This window comes from Thunnus maccoyii, chromosome 21, assembly GCF_910596095.1.
Source record: "Thunnus maccoyii chromosome 21, fThuMac1.1, whole genome shotgun sequence".
NCBI classification, from domain to species: domain Eukaryota; kingdom Metazoa; phylum Chordata; class Actinopteri; order Scombriformes; family Scombridae; genus Thunnus; species Thunnus maccoyii.
In genome coordinates this window covers 13,848,428-13,868,915 of record NC_056553.1, presented here as the reverse complement: position 1 = coordinate 13,868,915, position 20,488 = coordinate 13,848,428, and the positions used below count along the sequence as shown (strand labels likewise).

The window sequence follows — 20,488 nt, the reverse complement described above, 5'->3', positions numbered from 1 at the left end:
TCAGTGTGACCTGGCTGTGAAAACTCCCTGTCTTCAGTTGAGGGTCTATTATGTGTCGGAAGCATTTTTTTATGCTGTAAAACTGAAAAATAACTACAGGAATAAAAAGCGTTTTTGAAAGCAAATTGTATGTAGTACTTATGTGTTAACCTCATGTATTGTAGCACAGTACATTACAGCCACAATCTTGAAGCATGCTGTTACTATGCACTGAATTACCACTGTGATGAGAATTGTGCTGATTCACACTATACACTGTACATCCCAATTTTGCTACACTTTCTTAGAGCAGGGAGAAGTGGATGAGACTTAAAGGTTTCTTAGCATTACTGTCTTGCAGCAATGGCCCGAGGGACTCTCTGGCCTTAAACCAAGGTGAGAAGCATTGCCACAGCAAGCTCTCCTTTTTCGCAACACCACTGTGCAATGTGGCAAATGGACACTCTAGTCCAAACACCAAAGTAAGCAACACAAAATGATAGATGTCAGCAAAATTACTGTAAGCTCCTACAGTGAAAACTGCATAGGTTCACAAAGCAAAGCTGTATCACAGCATGCATAGTCCCCTAGTTGTATAGGTGATGCAAACTCCTAAACAAAAGGAAAAAAATTTGACACGTTTTATTAATGATGATCATTTCTCTAGTTACAAGGGAAAGAGGCTTGATAGTGGTTTTGATAGGAAAACCTTCAGGCATTTTTCAGCTATCATTTGATTAGCCACATAATGAGAACTTTGTTTACAAGTCAGAATTCAGTTTTCAGTATTGTTATTAGTTTAAGGCTTTCCCTGATGTGTATAACTTAGATGGAAGTTTTGGGAATTCTCCCCATTTCTTTTGTAACAGTTCCTACGTGACTTTTTTCAGTGTGCTCAGTAGTGTTCACGTCCAGCTGTTTTGTGAAAGTGAGGGCTGCATCCAATAGTCCTGTTGGTCTGCAACATTCATCCATTTGTGTGAAAAAAAAAAAAAAAAAAATCTTCACTCTTAAAACCACCATTTATACTGGGAGGTTATGTTCCTTTTTACAGGTTACATTTCAAATGGCACTAACTTTAATGTGTCCTCTAGGATTACTGTGTTGCCAGCAGTTCTTGCAACACCGTTTTCTGAGTGACCTTAACTTCTTAATAATAGTTGTATTAGCTGTTGTCAGGAGTTTAGTTGCAGTTCCTCAGTATTTTCCCACCATATCAGAATACATGCACCTTTTTGTTTTGGTCGAGTGCAAAATACTTTTTTTCAGCCATCAAAATGAGTCATCTAATGTAGAGAATGTGCCATTTTACAGTCTCAATCCAATATTTATATTTTCCTACATAATATAGCTGACGCAGTACACATGTACTTTAAAGTTGGCCTGCTGTAAAAAATTGTTAATTCAATTTCCTGTAGTGTCCTGCAGTATTTTGTAGATCATTTGTTGAGTAAATTCCATGAAAAAATACATGTTTAAATACATGTTTATACTAACAGCAGCACTTCTACTTGAAAATGCAAATTGATACATTTATTTATTTGCTCAAAACAGTGACGCACTGTCGGTTTGTCTGTATCATTAATTGAAACTGCTGGTTGGTTGCTTGTGCTGCACCACACTTCACCTGCTCACAAAGCTGTGAGTTACAGTAGGAAACTAAACTGATCAATTAAAAATTAACTCTGATTAACATCATACATTGAAATGAGCTCAATATGTCCCTATAGTTACCTTTTATACAATAATCTGATTTCCACATTGGCGTCAAAATTTCCCCTTTGGCAGCGCTCTCAGCCACAGATGAATCAGTGACTAGATTATTGTGGAGAGGCGCTTATTTATACCAGTTAATCAATTTTGCCATCCCTTGTCTCTTTGTCTCTCTTCCTCCCCTCATTCCAGCTCTCTTCTCCCCTCAGCGTATACAGCCAGAGCCCAGCATTCTGTGCTTATTATACAGAAAGCCCTCCCCTTCCCATCCTGCGACATCCTGAAGTGACTGCCAGTGTTAAAGATTCATGAGCATGATCAGCTTTCAGTAAATGGGGGGCCTGGCTCTTGGTTGCACTCCGGCACTTTAGAGCCATTACCTTGCAGTGATTCTAGAGTGGACAAGCTCTCAAGTGGAACTTGGTAACAGGAAAGGTACATACTTCTCCGCCTGCTAAATCAGCGGTGGTCTCTTTTATGTGTTTGTGTCAGACTTTCTGGACACATATTTGTCCGAAGTAGATTTGCTTTGTTTTCTGAGTAACCCAGATGACAAAGGGGGGTTTCAAGCTTTACTCGGCAAATCAGATTGAAAGAAACCTGTGATAGCGGTTGTTCCAGGCACTGGTAGGGATTTGGTCAATCAATGTGTGTATTGATGATAGTAGTGCAGCGCCCGTTCAAAACGTGCTTGTTCGAAACTTAAATGCATAGAAAAATTAATAGTATTGATGCGGGGTGTGAATGAGTATATACACTAACAACATGAAAGAAACTAATGTTCTACTATACACAGATGTTATAAATAAGAAGTACTCTATAGTAAATGTGTTCTTTTCTCATTTCAAGTAAAATAAGGGCTGCATTTCAAAGTAAAATGCATAACAAAGAGCTTTTGAAAAATAAAATAAAGTGGATCAGTCATATTGAGCTGTTTGATCATTTATTTTCTGTGCCTTCAGTTCAGATTTGAGTGGGTATGTTTGCTCAGAAGATTTGTGGTTTGTCTCGTAGTGGCGCTTCACAATCACCATGGTCCTGGAACATATGATACATACCACATCGTGGGAAGAATGAATATGTAAGAGTCTGTCCATCCTTGATAAAAAAGCTCTGTTTTCGCCGTCTACTCTTCTGTTTTTTTAGAGCACGCCATGTGAAATTACTTTACTCTGACTCGCTTATTTGTCCGACTGAAGTCTCTCATCTTGTCTCTCCCCTTGTGTGTGTGTGTGTGTGTGTGTGTGTGTGTGTGTGTGTGTGTGTATCTCACTCAGTCACAATGCTTTTATTGGAATGCATAGATTTGATTGGCTGAGTAGCAACATGTGAGATGACAACACATGCAATTGGTCTGTGAGTTTCCCGGGCTGCTAATTTTCCCCGTAAAGGCTAGAAAAGCTGCGCCGGTTAAAATAGAAATACTATATAATATATCTAATTTATTGGTTATAATGAGCTCGCACCGGACACCACACCTCCTTGGGTCCCCAGAAAAACGCCCACCAAGTGTAGATCAGATGAAGAGTTGCCGAGAAAAGCGAAGGACAGACAGACAGACAGAGACTCCTTCCTTTATAGTTAGAATGAGACCCTTCGTAGTTGGGTGAATTATATTTTACTTTGCCTTTTAGCCAGCTCTGAAAACAGGAGAGTGCACACAAGTGGGCGAGTGATAAAGAGTGAGCTTGAGGAGAGAACTGGACTTAATGCACTTATATAATGTAATTCAGTGCTTTAGCAGTAAATGGAACTACAGTTGCAGATTTGAGTCTCTGAACAGTGACACCCAGGGTTTACTGAGCACACGTCACCTTCTTTGTGAAAAAGGCCCATGACCTATTTTTGTTCCCTTTTGTTTTGCACATCTTCCTTGGCTGACTCCATACTCTGATCTCTCATTGTCTCCCCGGCTCACTCTCTGTCATTGATTTGATTCTTTTATATGTTAGGAGTGACATGCCACTCAAGTCTCATTAAAATCAAGATTCCAGGCTTCAGCTTCATATCGCTCTTAATCCCCTTCAGTCCGTCATCACATCGGCCCTTCCATCTCCGTATGTTTCACCCTTGATTCAGACTTAATATCAGAACATCTGGTTCAAGGTAACAGCAGCTGTCAGCAGGGCCAAAGTTCACCGCAGACCCCCACCCAATTTACGTTCTGTTGAAATCGATATTGTTTTTAAATACACGCTTGTCTTTAATACCACCTGACATGGTTCCAAGATTTTTCTGTGTGTTTTGGCTCTCTCAGCGCTTCTTCGCACCCTTGCAAAAATTGAGATGTAAAATGAGAAGACGTGAGCCCTGTGGGCCCCTCCCCTGTCACAATTTCCTCTTCAAATTGGGGGGAAATAATGGTCCGTGTTGCACTCCTGAAGAAGCGGTCTTTATTGGAGCGCTCTTGTCTTCCATTTCTCTCACGGGGCCTGTTGTGCCAAGAAGCCATGTGAGGACAGATTACAAACTAGCGAGACATTGTTCAGTGCCCCACAGTGGTTTTGCACTTTCTGGAAGGGCCCTCATTATTATAGTGCAGGAGACTTCAAACACTTCCCCAACAGCTTTTGATGCAGTTTAATGCACAGTCATGCCCAGCACTCTCTGAGCTCCAGACACACTGGGTGTGTCTCTATAATCAAAGCCCTGCTAACCCACATGATTACAGGAATGGCACACTGGCACATGCCCTCTCCCCTTGGCAATCAGACACTGATTTTTTTCTCTGCATCCCTTTTTTCCCTCCATTATACTATGACTGGAATGGGTGATTCAGTGTTTTTGAAGGCCCCCTTCTGGTGATGTGTATGCAGCCCTGCTCAAGTTGTACAGTTATGTCAGCTGATTTTTTTTTTTTTTTTAAAGAAAACCAGTCTTCTAATAATGTAGTAGTCAAACATGATTATGAAAAGCGGTTGTCACAGCTCTGCAGTGGTTTTTGAGAAACACTTATGGTGGACTGACATTTCAGGTGGACCAGCTAGTCTCAGCCGCTCCTAAACTGCTGAGTGTCTCCCAAGTTCTGACTGTTATCCCCCCCTCCGTCGTAAAATATATCGCAGAAAAAACAGCAGCCCTATTTATTTGTATAAGTGATAATAACCATTGTTTTTACTGTTACATCATCTAAAGCGGTTTTATCCCTCTTTCCATCAAAATCTGTAAAGAGCTTCATTTTTTTACATCTCTTTTATAGTCATGGTCAAACAGGACATCCACATTTTCAGACCAAAACAAACCATGGAGTGCTACTATGATGGACAATAGCAATATTCTGCCATGTTGAAGGGAGTTCAAGTCCCCCCCACAGTCAACAGGGCCATATCCAAGCATGCGTGGTGCGGCATCACCGCTCAGCCCAACAGTTGGACATTTGCCTGGCGCTGTGTTTCCTCCCGTGTCATTCGGACAGCTTTGCAACCTCACAGGTGCACTTAAAGGTTTAATTTGTCGAGCTTTTGAGGTGTTTATTGCGGTGTAATACAGCGTGTCATGTACAGATTGTACCAGCTGAGTTTGACAGCGGGAAATGTTGTCTCCAGATCTCGGGGCGGCAGCAGCAGCAGCAGCAGCAGCAGCTCCTTGTTGTCTCTGCATTCCTCCCTCGCCAGACTGGTTGGCTCCAGCTCAGTCCTGGAGAGTCTGCTCTTGTGACACCTAAGATATAAGCAATGACACATACCTATGATCACCTCCCTCAAGTACACCTAGTGCTTTCAAAGTCAATTGATTTTTTTCAAAGTTTTTTGTGTGTCTTTATCTGTGTGTATTCTTTCTTTCTTGCTTGGTTAAATGACCTGTTACTTCATTACTATCTTTTTATACATAATTTAAGTAAATGTTATTTCATATTTCACGTCTAAGCATATTGTGTAGTACATCAGAGATAAAAAATATCATTTGCGGTGTATCAGACTGATAAATCAGTGTTCAGATGTTGTAAAATCCTCAGTGCTTTGTCGCTGAGACAGTGTTGTGATTGTTGCAGTAGTTTAATAATCTAACCCTTCATTTAGCCCTCTGAGTCAGTCACACAGAAAGGCTGTGATGAAGATGAAAACCTGTAATGAAGTGTTGAGTTCACACTGGCAGGGCTGACCTGTCAGCACACAGATATACACTTATGTGTGCTGTCTTTGTGCATGAGTATCGGTGAGAGGGAGAGGGGGGAGGGAGAGAGGGGGGGGAGGTGTTTACTACTAAGCTCATTGCAACTTCAAAGTAGCAAAATAACTGCGTGGAAGACTATCTACTCCAGCAAACCACATGACTGCAGCATCATTTCCAGTCAGTTCTTCAGTTTGTATTTCCCGGTGACCATCAGCCTGCCGGTGCTTTGCCAACAACAGCAAGCAGTTGGCCACTATAAATATAATTTCATACTTAACATGTGAAATGCATCCCCTTTTTTTCTGGATGAGACTCATTTATAAATGACGTTTTCCTCAAAGGAAGACTTGGTAATGTGTCTCAGTATTGCCATTTCTTAATATTTCCAAAAATATTGAAGATCTGTGCTGAACTGTTATTATTGAATACATCTTCTATGTTTACAAAGAGGAAAGTTTAGATGGAAACAGGTGCCACTTTTTCCCTTTACTGTTTCTTAATATAATAGAAATATGCTAGAAAGTCCTTTGAATGATGAAGTAACAGCTTCATTGACCCACCAAACCTCTCCTCCTTATCCCACATTGCTCTTAATCGATGCTTAATATCTACAACACAGATGTACCAAGGGATTTCAGTCTCTTATGTCGGCATTAATCTACATACAGGCTTATCAGCTGTGGTAGCAACACAGCTGTTAACCTAGCCTGGAGCTAATTACATTGTCTGAACGGTAGCTAAAGCTAATGCTAGCTCAGTTTTGAGATGTAACAATAAAATATAATTCAGCTTCTTGTATCCCAAAAACTTCCATTTTATAGTTTTTGTCCCCCTTGTATTACTGTGTTGTTTGCGGTGAATAAAATGCAAGTTCAGGGCTGTGATGTACCCAGCAGTGCACTCACAGTTGAGCTGTGTTGTTCTTACGTGTTGTTTTCACAGCCTTTGAGTTGTCAGATATTATTTGTTGTTGCTCCTGGTTTCCCTTTAAATTGCTCATTTTAATAAGGTGCATCTGTTGTTGTGCTTATCTCTTTTAGTAGTTTAGTGACGGAAGTGTGGGTGAATAATTTATGCGTGTGTGTGTCACACTGAAAGTAGGTTGTAGGACAAAGCTCAGAGCCTTACACGCATTCTGAGCCATAAACGTGATTGTCTGTGTAATTATCGACAACTCATTATCATCATCCTGAACATCACCGCGTTGCTGTTTCTGATGACACTGTGTGTGTGTGTGTGTGTGTGTGGTGATTATGTGGTTAAGTGTGTAACAGACTGTGCTGTAAATCCATTCAGGTGTGTGAGAGTCCATATAAATGTGTGTGTGAGACAACATTTTCAGTCCCATCAGAGCTGCAGTTTTATTAGACTTATTCCTGTTTTGCCTTTTCACTGTAACTCAACTAGAGTTTAAACAAATAGTCGTCTAACTGATTAGTCAACCGACAGTAAAGAAATCAGTAACTATTTAGGTAATCACCTCATCGTTTCAGTCATTTTTCTTGCAGAAATGCCAAACATGTTTTGTTTCTGGCTTCTTGTTTTGAGAATTTGCTGCATTTCTCTGTAATATGTGATGGTTAAATGAATATCTTTGGGTTTTGGACTTGTTGACAGATAAAAACAAGAGTTTTGAAGATGCCCTAATGGGATTTGAGTAATTATAAAGGGCATCTGGTAAACAGAATGATTAATTGTGAAAACAGTCAGCATATGACAGATGAATCAATAATGAAAATAATCATTAGTTGTAGCTCTAACCCAGCTTCACATTGTTGTTCTTACTGAATATAACAGAGGATGTCATTTTGTGTTGCAGCAGAGGAAAAATAAACACAGTATCGAGCACATGGAAGGGAAAGGGAGGAGAATATATAATGATCCAAACACAAAAACATTTACGCAACATACTACCATTCACTTGGCTCCAGACTTACTGTGGCCTGTGAGATCCTTGGCAAAAAGATTTGATCTTTGTTGAAAGAGGAACTCTCCCCTAGTGGCCGATGTTGATAATTAACTCAGTGACACAGCTCCGTACAGCGAGTGCTAACACCAGTGTCCAGCTGTTTATAGCTGCCCAGGGATCCGGGGCATTCTCTAGGATTAGAAGTCCCTCGCTAGTCTGCCCATGTGAAGATCCTACCCTCCAGCAACAGAAGCAGGCCTGCCAGCCTGCTGTACGGACTGTCTGGCTGTCTGTGTTACTGTCATTGAGACGTGCCTAGTACTTCTAGTCTCCCTTATTTGTCTCAACGCACAATGACCCATCATTACTGCCATGTCAAGGAGACCAAGGCACCCAATCATATCCAGCCTGGCAGGACAAGCACAACCAATCAGTGCGAGAATCCCCATGGTAACTTGTGCTGGGAAGCCCAGGCACAACCAATAGGAATTGAGAATGCCACTTAGCGATGAGCGTTTAATGGCCTGTTTCTGTTGTCATTAATAAAAGCACGTAACCTCTGCTATAGAGACTGTTATAATTTCAGTGGACAGCACAGTGCCACTGCATAAAGACACCCCGATGCCATTCAGAAGAGCATAATACAAGGACACATGCACGGTGACGTTTGTCATTATCTGTTCATACCCTGTACAGGCCAACAATTGTGCTCAAGTAACTTGTCAACAGAAGGGTGGCAATGTGTTTTACCCTTCAGAGTCTCCTCTGCCTCTCTGGCTAATCACCACTGCTTTGACTTCACCCATTTGAGCGCAGACCCTGCCATTAGCTTAAAGTAGGTCACTCCAGGCCAGAAGGGAGCCCGACTCAAGTTTGCATGGTCACTAGCTCTCTTTTTAGTTTAGCCTGCTCCTGCTAAAGCTATGCTATTCCACTCTGCTAAACATTGTGCTGTGCTGTACTGTGTTCTGCCTTATGTAATGGCTGAGCAGTGAGCGTTGTGTGTGTGTGTGTGTGTGTGTGTGTGTGTGTTGTAGCTGTTTCCATGGTTAGAGTGGCTGAGAGTGTATCACAACAAAGCATGGCTCAACCTCGTACTCTGTGCTGGGGAAAGCCTTTCTTTTTCTCTCCTCCAGGTCTCAGTTTGTTAGTCTGATTGTCTTTTATTGTTTTCTCCTCCTCCCTCCATAACCCTCTCATAGCATAGGCTGATAGATCATTCATCTCACAACAACAACAAAAAAATTTCATTCATATTTTTTTTTAGATGTTACCATTTGTTTTGGAAGACGACAAGTGTTCACATCTCCTGTGCAGCAGATATCCTCCTATATTGAAATAAAATCCCATTAGCCAACATAAAAATTGGTGCATGATGGTGGTAATTAATAAGACATTACTATGATCAATAATTGATTGTCTTTCATTTAGTGGCATGAAGTTCAGCCTGTGACTCACAGCGTAAGAGGAGGAGCAGAATAATGTTGCTATGAAGGACCCGAAATCTCTAAAGGTTCTCAATTTGTCATGACTGATTCTTGATTTGTTTTTTCGTTGTTGTTGTTTTTTTTTAAATTAAGGACACAATTCAAATGTATACCTTAACCTAATAGCATCTCCTTTTACATTGAATGGAAACCAAAGATATCGGTGTGTGTGTGGGAGGTGTTACGAACAGAAAAACCCCTCAGTCAAGTTAATTACATTTATATGGTGCAAATCATGGACGGCAGTCTTCCCAAGCTCCGCATTTACTCAAGAGTCAGGCAGTTGGAGAGCTCGTCTGATAAACAGTAGTTCTAAATTTGAAAAGAGATGTTTTATACTGAGGCAGCATTAATGGGAGACATTTATAAACAGAAGCGACAGTTCTCTTCTTCTTGCTAGTGAAGACCAGCCTACTTATAGCCTATAGTGCACAGAAGAACATTAAAGGAAAGCTGTAATCAAGAAAGAAAATAATCTAGATTTGTGTTGGAGCAATATGATCGTTTATGTAGATTGTAAATAATAATAATAATAATGGTTCCCCCTTGGTTTTTAAAAGGGAAGTTGATATGAGATCATCAATGCAGATCACCAGTGATCTGTCAAGCAAATATACATGAAACCAGTTCTAAGAGTGATTATTCAAACCAAGACAGTTTCATTTGTTTGATATAATGTGGTGGCCAATGGCATCAAAAGCCTTGGAAAGGTCAACACATAGTGCAGCGCAGTGGTGTTTCTTGTCCAGAGAATGTATATCATGTGTAGTGGCTGAGATTGTACGATGTTGTGGCCTAAATCCTGACTGCTGTGGCTTAAGAATACAGTTATTGTCTAGATAAGCGTGAGAATTTTGGCAAGGGATGAGATTTTTGACATTGGGAAATAGTTGCTTATGTTGTTAGTGGAATTACCTGTGCTGATTTCCATACAGTTCGAATCTTACTAAATATTAGATTAAATATATGCGTTGCTTATCAAAGACTTCAAGATTTGATTCTGACGTTTAATGACACTTAGAAGCAGATACAGCATAAAGCATACACAGAGTCGCTCAGTAAACACTAACACATGTTGTGATTGTAAACCTGCTCTGTCTTTACTGTGAGCTGGCATTGCCTTGGTATCGTGTAACGAGTAGGTTTATCTTGGTACATGGTTGAGCACGCAGTCTGGTGCTGTGGGCAAAGTGCTGTGCTCTCATTTCAGTCTCTCTGGGGAGAGCTGCACCATCAGAGAGAAATGATTGAATCTCTTTCTCCGCTCCATTTTCACTCATTTCTCCTGGAGTGGATCAACCTGTGCCCCCATCACAGGATTGTGTGTGCGTGTGTGTGTGTGTATATGTATGCAGATATATTGGCATGCTCATATACCTATACTGTAAAATCAGTTTCCACATAAATTTGCTGTTGAATTTAGTAGTCTTTCCATCAAATATTACATGCATTGTTTCATATGAAAATCTGTGCCTCTTTGTGTTCATTTTCCAGACGCTGATATGCATTGAGGATGAGTGGAGTCGGTGAAAACTCGTCTGACCCTGCCAGGGCAGAGTCACGAAAACGCAAAGAATGTTCTGCTGAACTTCTTGGACCCAGGTAAGATTTTTTACACACAACCAATCAAACAAGGACATTTTTTCCAAAAAACTCATCTGAAGCACTATTGTTTTGACATTTCCTCTTGATGTAGTTGTACACACTTGAAAGCAATTCGAAAAGAGTAGGGCACATAATTATTTTAATGCAAGAAAACTGAATAATTCATCTGTACACAAGCACTCAAGAATGTAGGTTTTCTTTATTGACGCAGCTCTCCATGTTTGCACAATGAAGAGGCCTAGAAATATATTTCAAGCCATATGGAGGGTAATTGACCAGTGATTTATAGTAGATGTTGTGCACTGTCATGTCTAGATTGATCTCCTTTTCTGTCCTTGCTCTATTCTGCTATTGCAGTAGAATTACAAACGCACACACACTTGAATCTCTTTGCCATATGTCTTGATCCCTCATGCTGTTACCGTCTTCTTCACTGCATTCTCTCACCCAAGTGTTCTCTCTGTCTCTGTAGTCCCAAGCGGAGCAACGAGAAGCGCAACCGCGAGCACGAGAACAAATACATCGAAGAACTCGCTGAGCTGATCTTCGCCAACTTCAATGACATTGACAACTTCAATGTCAAGCCTGACAAATGTGCAATCCTGAAGGAAACTGTGAAACAGATCAGACAAATAAAGGAGCAAGGTACACGTGACAACCTATAATGTTCTTTGACACACTATGTTAGTTGAAGAAACAGTCAAGGTGATAGATTCAGAAGTACAAGAGTGAAAGTTTTTACTTCACAGTATCTGCCTACCCACAGGCTTTCCCTTAATGTAGTATGTATAATATACAGTCTAAGTGTCTACCAAGTCAATCTTGGTGAATACCCACAAATGAATTTAACACTGGTTTGATTTGTAGCTATTAACACTGTGAATAAGGTGCTAGAATAATATGTGAATATGCCTCAAATGTTGATGTGGCTTTAAGGCCAAAATAACCACAGGTGGCACTATGGTGGCAGAAGCTTCACATTTGATTACATAAATATGTTTTCAAATCTGCTCCACACAATTAATGTTGCCATTAAAGGGCAGCACGTTTGATTCAATGCTCCCTCCATCACTTCATCATATAATATGCAGTATTTTGTTGGCATTCCCACTTCCATCCTGAGCCAGAACATCAGGCAAATGGATCAGCGTGCTTGGTTATACTTGCCAGCTGCTTATTTTTGGTAGTTTTAGCAATTAGTAGCGGCCTGTCTTTTTACTTTTCATGTTGGTTTAACCAGACCAGTCTTTTTCCTTCTTACAGATCCAAATATAGCTAATAAAGTTGTAACTTTTAATAATAAAGGGAATACTAAGGTACATAACTGAGTTTTGAATGAGCCTGGCTTAAGAGAAGCAGCTGAATCTGGGAGACAAAGAGTGGGCCACTTTAGGTATACATGATTCAGACTGAAGGCATCTTATTTTATGTGACTAATAGAGCCAAGTGTTATGTAATGGTGAGCAATGTGATGCAAAAATTACAAACTGTGGCTACTGTCTGTCAGTCCCTCCCCCTTTTTGCTCTTATTCCTTACTCCCTCCCACTCTCCCTCCAACCCTTCCTTTGCTCATTCTCCTTTTTATACGCTAGGCTAGAGTGACATCCCCTGCCTGCGTCTGAAGGCATAATTGTGTTTGTATGGCAACCACAGAGGGAAGGGCTAAACTGTTCTTGCTTTTCATCTTTGTTCTCCAGACCCCAATGGCCAACTAGAGACACCTTTTTATAGTGCCACTGAACCTCATCTTGCACAGTTCAGAGAGGCAGCAATTTCAACAGCCGCTTGTTTTTCTTGTTGCACTTGTTGTAGGACCATGGGGGCACTGAAAGCTCATTTAGTAGATACTAAATGATACATAATTTTACCACCACCATTTGTTTTTTTCATTGCACCTAATCTGTCATCTGTTTAGTTTAATGTTCCAAGGCTCTGTAGGATTGTTTGTAGAGTTCAATCAATTTTTTAAGAGGTATAAGAGACCTGGGAGACCCTGACAGCATCATTACTGTGTAAAAGATATTCTCAGTATATGGTGACATTATGGAATGAATTTAATTACACTAACGTGACTGATTGGTGTCTAGGGTTTACGTTAGCTGGCATATGCCGATTGCCAAATAAATTAATTGATTAATTAATAGCATATTAAATAGCCTAGTATTGCGTGACCTATAGTATGTTGCCAAGACAACTTAAATACAAACTTATATTATGCAAACATTTGGTTTTTGCCTCTATTGTTAACACATCAAAAGATTCACTGAGTGTTTGGTCATGTGACTAAGCATGACACGAGAGTCAAAACCGGCACACTCTCCAGCAACAGCAAAGTCTTACAGTTTACAGTACATCATTGGCATAGTGAAAGAAACAGATCAGCCCGGTGCTCGACGGTTAAACATGTAATTGATCAGTAGGAGGTTTAACTTTTCCCCGGCCCTGGCGAGAGGCAGGCTCAGGGACACCGTGGCAGGTGGAGGTGGTGGCGGACTTGCAGCTGCAGGCTGCCCACATGGCTGCATTAAATAAACATTCTGCCGACTACTTTTAATAAGACATTTGTTATAGTGATTGTTTTTTATTGCTGTTTAAATGTAGGCTAATGGCTATTTAAAACATACAACCACCGGCCACTTTATTAGGTTCACCTTTTCAACTACTCATTAATGCAAATATCTAACCAGCCAATCACATAGCAGCAACTCAATGCATATAGGCATGAAGACATGGTCAAGACGATCTGCTGAAGTTCAAACCAAGCGTCAGAATGGGGAAGAAAGGTGATTTAAGTGATTTGTGGCATAGTTGTTGGTGCCAGATGGACTGGTTTGAATATTTCAGAAACTGCTGATCTACTCACAACCATCTATAGAGTTTACAGAAAATGGACAACAGAAGATTGGAAAAACATTGCCTGGTGACATTCAGATGGTAGGGTCAAAATTTGGCGTAAACAACATGAAAGCATGGATCCATCCTGCCTTGTATCAACGGTTCTGGCTGGTGGTGTAATGGTGTGGGGGATATTTTCTTGGCAGACTTTGGGCCCCTTATTACCAATTGAGCATCGTTTAATGCCACAGCCTACAGTATTGTTGCTGACCGTGTCCATCCCTTTCTGACCACAGAGTACCAGTTTTCTAACGGCTACTTCCAGCAGAGTAACACACCATGTCACAAAGCTCACATCATCTCAAACTGGTTTCTTGAACATGACAATGGTTTCACTGTGCTCAAATGGCCTCCACAGTCACCAGATCTCAATCCATTAGAGCACCTTTGGGATGTGGTGGAACAGGAGATTCACATCATGGATGTGCAGCCAACAAATCTGCAGCTCCACGATACTATCATGTCAATGTGGACCAAAATCTCTTGAGGAACACCTTACTGCACCTTGTTGAATTTATGCCATGAAGAATTAAGGCAGTTCTGAAGGCAAAAGGGGGTCCAACCTGGTAATTGTCTAGCGGTTTTTCCACTTTAAGCTCAAGCCGATGTCAGCTCGTGACAGATTTCTTTATATGGTCATCTGCTCCTCCTCGCACAGTGCACGAGTTCACTTCTCTGCTCTGCTAACATTATGGCGTTTTTCCATTGTTTCTGGGGGGAGTCATGCCGAGCCATGACTTGAGTCAAGCTGGCGCACTGTGAGTGTTTTTCCATTGCACAGCACAGCAAGGTAAAATAAGTTGTTTACCCTTCGGAGGTGTGCTGGTCGTCTGCAGCTCTTCATCAAACATTATCACTGTGGCTGTTTCTGCTTGTTCTATTCCTCCCTGCGTTATTTCAAATAGCTCCAAATATCTCCATATCTTGTGTCAACTGTTTTTTAGTGCCACTATCAAATCTTTGCTGATTTGGTGAGGAACATTTAAAGGCTTTTAATTTGAAGCAGTAAAGCAGGAAATGTTGGGTTTGCATCAATGGTAACTTAACACGACTCTGATACAGCTGCTCCTCAGCAGGCTTCTGGAGAGATGGCCAATCAGAATAGATTAGGCTCATCGATAGTTAGGCCTTAAAGAGACAGGAGCTAAAACTGCCTCTTAAAAGACAGAGGCTGAACTGAGTGGCTGCAAAAAGGGCCAGTATAAGATAAATGAGTGGTGTTCCAGAATAAAAATATAGAGCTGGAAATGAGTATAATACATCCCCTTTAATAGACAATATGTTGAGTGATGATATCTTTATAGTGACTATAAAATAATGGCATAGCCAAGAGTTTTACAGCTTCCTTTACACTCTTAACTGCTTGTTTCTTGCCAACACAGTTAAGCCAAGCTCTCATTGGCTGTAGGCTGAAATATAGCTGCAGAGCTGCAGCTAGAGCATATTTCAGTATATTGATTATTCTCATTGACATGAATACATATGTGTCAAATGTAAAAATATAAAACATAAGACAAAAGAGAAAAGAAGAGTAAATGGCTTACCAGTTATGGATTATGTAGCAATTACCAGACCCAGCCCTCATAAGTAGTCGGTTCCTCCCTCTGTCTGTGGCACAGTTCTGCAGACCGACGGAGAGCCAATGAGGGCCGTACTGACACTGAGTGATGGGTCTGTACCCAAGGCAGCTGTGCTGGTATACTGAGCCCCGCTGGGCCTGGAGAGGTCCTGCTGATGCACACATCATTAATGCTGAAAGAGATGAATGTGGGTGTGTGTGGTGTTGCACAAGCCCACAGAAAGGGGGGGGGGGGACCTGCATTTGTGTCAGCTTTCAAATATCTACACCCAAAAAAAGGAAGGACATGATTTTGTTTGCTTTTCACCAACATTTTCTCACCATATGGTCAACCCTCTTCTTGGCGTGGTGTGACAGTTTAACGTGTCCCCCCCCAACAGCCCACTCATATTCCGCCTCTCATCATCATCTCCAAAAGTAGGGCAGCCTACACTCTGAACATAAGGCTGCTCTGCATGGTTATTAACCCAATCACTCACATGGACAAATGCAGAGCACCAGGTAGAGGATAGAGCTCACAGCATACTCCAGATTTTCACTTTTAAGTAAACCAATCACGTAATCTTGGCATTAAAAGATTTGTGGCTGTTTATTATACAGTGGATTCAATGGCGCTATATTTCCTTTTTAAACATCAGTGTGTCACTGTCAAATTATGTTGATGTTGTTTTGTCCTCTTCCAGTTATAAGTACCTCACTGTGAAGCAAGTCATATTATTTATATCCGTACTTGGATATCCAATTGGAGTATGGGCTCACAAGGAGACATTGCCAGCCAAGTTATTTTAGAAAGGAAAGGAAATGAAAAAGAAGTCTAACCCTGCCTAAGAGTAGGGAAGTTGTTGTTTTTCCCAGCAGTAAAATTGAATTGTAAAGCAATGTATTTTCTAGGTTTATTTCAGAAATCAATTTGATACTATCTTTCACTTTTTTAATGACAAGAAGTTGTTTTGTCTTCATTTACCTGAAATTGAAACTTAATTGTCCAGGTTATTCTTTTACTTAATCTAATAAGTAGATAATAAACGAAGGCAAAGTTTATGTTCAGTTGTTTTGGTTTTTTTTGGGAGGGGAGGGGGTTGTTGTTGTGGTGTTTGTTTTTTGTAAAAGGTTCTGCGGTCTGCCTTTGCTGCTTGACCACATAGTGACAACTTGCTACTCTTTTTGGAACATGAGTTGTTTACACACTGTCGGTGTTTCCATAATAGCCTTTTTTTTTTTTTGCACATGACAATGCAATCCATCCAGTGGCTGCCACCAGCGTGGCAGCTGCGTGCTCCAACACACTCATTTACAACAACCTTTCACTCTGCTCATTGCTCAGTGCTTGGGTTTGAGCCATGGCAACATGTTTTGACAAAAGGGACAAAATGTGTTTGCTTTGTAACCTGGAAAGATACTTGTTAAATGTCTTGTCAACACAACAAGTGACCTGTGTGGGTCAGTTTCAGGGCAAAAATTGTTTTTCCTGTTTTTTCTAGTCTTTCCACGAAGCTGAAGTGAACCATAGGCAATTAGTGCAGGTTTGGATTGTTTTTCTCCCCCCTTTTTAAACTTCTACCATTTACTTTTCAACAGAGAAAGCTGCAGCAGCAAATGAGGAGGAGGTACAGAAGGCTGATGTCTCATCAACAGGCCAAAGTGTGATTGACAAAGATGCCTTGGGACCAATGATGCTGGAGGTGAGTGCAGATCCTTCTCTTGAATGTGATGCCTATTCAGAGTTCCATAGTTGAGAAGAAAATACCACACACTGAACACTCAAACTGAAGCACCCCACACTGAACACTCATACTAACACTTGTATAGGATATACTCCACTCTTTAAATCATGATTGGTATATAATGAAGAGTGCTATCCACAGAGAACAATCACAAATGGGCCAGTAGTGGTTGTGTTTAAGTGTAGCTGTGCAGAGTAAAAGCTGCCAGCATCTTGTATCTGCCCCAGATTGGCTGTAAATCACCAAGCAGAGCAATGGCCTCGTTGTCCCGCGGAGGGCCACTGAAGTGCTTACGTATAATGGGAAAGAAAGCAACAGCCTGCTGAATGAATCACTCCATTGAGCCTGTCCTCACACTCCCTCCCTTTCTCTCTCTTACTTGTTCAATTCACTTTTCTCCCTCCCTCCCATCTTCTTTTCATTCGCCTCTAGATCTGTCCTGTCATGGAATATTTATAGCTCTCCTGGTCCAGCGTCACTGAATCGACATACTAACTTGCGGCTAAATATAGCCCAGTACTGCCTGCATGCTTTCCCATCTGTCAGCAGCCCCAAAACACAGAGATCAGCCATTCACACCCGCTGTGCTCTAGCCATGTCCCCGTCCGCCAGCCCAGGCTCATTAGAGGATGCTCTGAGAAGAATGGCTGTCGGCAGGAAATGCACCCACGCGCCCCGTGACCCTCCTCCAAGGCTCTCGGCTGCCCACTGTCATGCAAGCGCAGGGACTGAGAGGGCCGTAAAAAAAAACATCAGAGAGCTGTTGTTTTAACCTTCTGGGAGCAAGCCTTGTTCTGTCACATGTTGTAGCATATAGTTTGCATTCCTGGTAGACTGCTCCGTATGGTTGTTGTAGTGGAGTATAATAACATCGTTAGAGAATCATTCAGACACATGAGACTAGGCTGAGTGTCTTTTAAGAAATGTTCAGTTTGCGTGCTAATACCGTACCTGACTTTAACAAAATAATACTTGTTCAATATGCTTGTTCCCCCTGCTGCTATGGGTGACATCATGTTTCATGAATGAACTTTATCACTATGACCAGTTTGTCCACAGTAGTTGGTTGACAGATGGACCATTCAGTGCCAATGAAATGAATATGAAATAAAACAACCAATATACAGGAGCATAAGGAACAAATAAAAAATAAATTGAAGTAAGTTGAATAATTTAGATTTAAAAAAATCAATGTTAATCCAATAGTTGAATTAAATAAAATCAAACGCATTACATTTAATCAACTTAAATCAAATGATTCAATTAAACAAAATACAATTGCATTTAATATAGTAACATAAAATAAAATTAATCAATTACGTTTCATAAAATAAGACTTAACAAACCTTTTAAAACATTAATAAAAATATAAATAAATTACGTAAAATTAAAGGAAGGCTAGATTGATGGATGGATTTCAATATTTTATACATTTTATAAACTGTGTCAAAGATTTCAAACCTGAAATAAAGTAAATTATTGACTTGCATCTGGCATCAAACACCATCTACATGTTGATCTTGTGATAGTTTTACAGTTGATTGAGCAAATCTGTTTTTATGAGGTCAACTTACTGTAATCTAGCTATTGCCTAGCTATTGATTAATTAATGTACACTTGTTAATCAGTCCTACAAATTATGTTGTGCAAACCGTTGTCTCTGGTTTTATGGGATCCTTACCAACTTGACTGCCATCTAAATGTATTTTATAATTTTGTTATTGTTTCCAAAACACAGAAGCAACAAGACTCATTATCTTCAGCAGCTGACTGATTGGGAGCACATCTTAGTGACTAGTGAGGAATCCTTTGGACTTCCTCTAACTTCTCTCAGCCTTAGGAGCTACTTTTACTGCTAAGATGTTACTCACAAAGCTTTAGGAATCCTTAAGTTAGGACAGACACACCCCTTATTTTAGGAGCTTCTCCTAACTCGGCCAGTCAGGAGTTACTTTTAGCTCTAGGATGTTCTGTGAATATGGCCCCAGGTCTTGAAAGGTGCTATATAGATAAACTTGCGTTTCATTTGGTATCAAAATTAAGGTTCCATACTCAGCCTACAAGAGATCTGTTTGAAATGTTTATATGAAGACAGTCATGTCACACTGAAAGTTTGCACAACCCTTAATTATAATTTTGTTTAATTCAACTTCAGTCAACCTCTAATCTGTTTCATATAATAAACAACACATGGCCTTGACTGTCAATGAGTATGTTTACATGCTACTGTCCCTGTTAAAAGTCTTATCCTGGTTATAATCATATTAAGGATGTGATATGGAACATAAGAAGCCTCATTACTTGTATCCTTTATCCAGGTTACTGATTACCTTTGGAGGAGTGTCTTTGACTCCTCAACAAATGAGGATCTGTATCTGACGTTTGTCATTTGTTAAAGTCCTGGTCACGTTTTATGATCCATTATTGATTTTAATTCTATTGACATAGCTTGACTTAGCCTGCAGTAGGCCTGTATTAAAATTAAAACAGCAATTAAGATTTATGTGTGAGCTGAAAAGCTCTACATTAAGAAAATATAACCTGCCTCAAAGCTTTCCTTTGATGGTTTTCTGTAACATTCAGTAGTGTCCTACATTATTTTGTATTGTATTCCACAGAGGATGTGATGCTCACATAGGCATGAGTAGGACAGATTTGGAAATATATTTTGGGTGTTTGAAATTAATTACAAAACATTTTTTCCTCCTCTTTGGCTCCCTTCCTGTTGGTGCCACCCAAGGTGACCGCCTAGCTCGACTATGTCTACTCTTGACACTACAGCCAGTTTAGTACCTGCTGTATATTGCAGTGGGAGGTTAAACATTTTAGAGTCATCTCTTAAGACAATAAACTAGGTGCAAAATGGAAAAGGATGTATTTGTTTAGAGTGTATTCATGTGTAATGGCGTTAGTCATCTTCACAGTGTATATTTAATCAGTGCTCTGTAAATTAAGGTATTGGCTAACAGAATTATGTAAGAGTGTCTGGAAGAAGGCAAGAGTTGGCAGTAGAGCGTGTTTGCTCTGTTTCTGTTTGCCCTACTTGTCCAGTACATGGCCTTTCTTCACACAGGGTGGACTTGCACAACCATGTTGCATTTTGGAACAGCTCTGCTTCATGCAGTGACAGATGAGATCTCCTTAAGTCTATTTTCAGCTCATGCTGTGTTAATACAGGCGAGGTAGAACTTCCATCTCAATGTGACCATGTGTAACCTGGGATGTATGCGCTTGCGACACCCCAAAATGTATCCCAGTGTATTAGGTTCATAGTCAGTTTATAGATGAAAACTGTATTGATACCTATAGGATCATACAAGTTGTTAAAAAAACATCAATTGTAACTTGAGGTTAAAGGAGTGTGTGTAGTGTTGAGGTAATTATTCTTACAGCAGAGGTTAGGAGCAGACACCTTGGCAGCAGTCTCTTGTCTCTTATCTTGACACCAGATTTTACAGCTTTACAACCACCAGAATTCCCTTT

General features: G+C 40.5%; 1 protein-coding gene across 4 annotated transcripts in view; it reads left to right on the top strand.

Moving 5' to 3' along the window:
* Positions 1-20,488, top strand: part of ncoa2 (nuclear receptor coactivator 2) — a 62,786-nt gene that overhangs the window by 15,437 nt on the left and 26,861 nt on the right. For all 4 annotated transcript variants that reach the window (XM_042399125.1, XM_042399123.1, XM_042399126.1 and 1 more), the window contains exons 2-4: positions 10,696-10,803; positions 11,279-11,451; positions 16,860-16,963. In XM_042399125.1, coding sequence (XP_042255059.1) covers positions 10,715-10,803; positions 11,279-11,451; positions 16,860-16,963 — 366 coding nt within the window. In that variant the 5' untranslated portion in view covers positions 10,696-10,714. The remainder of the gene's footprint in view (positions 1-10,695; positions 10,804-11,278; positions 11,452-16,859; positions 16,964-20,488) is intronic.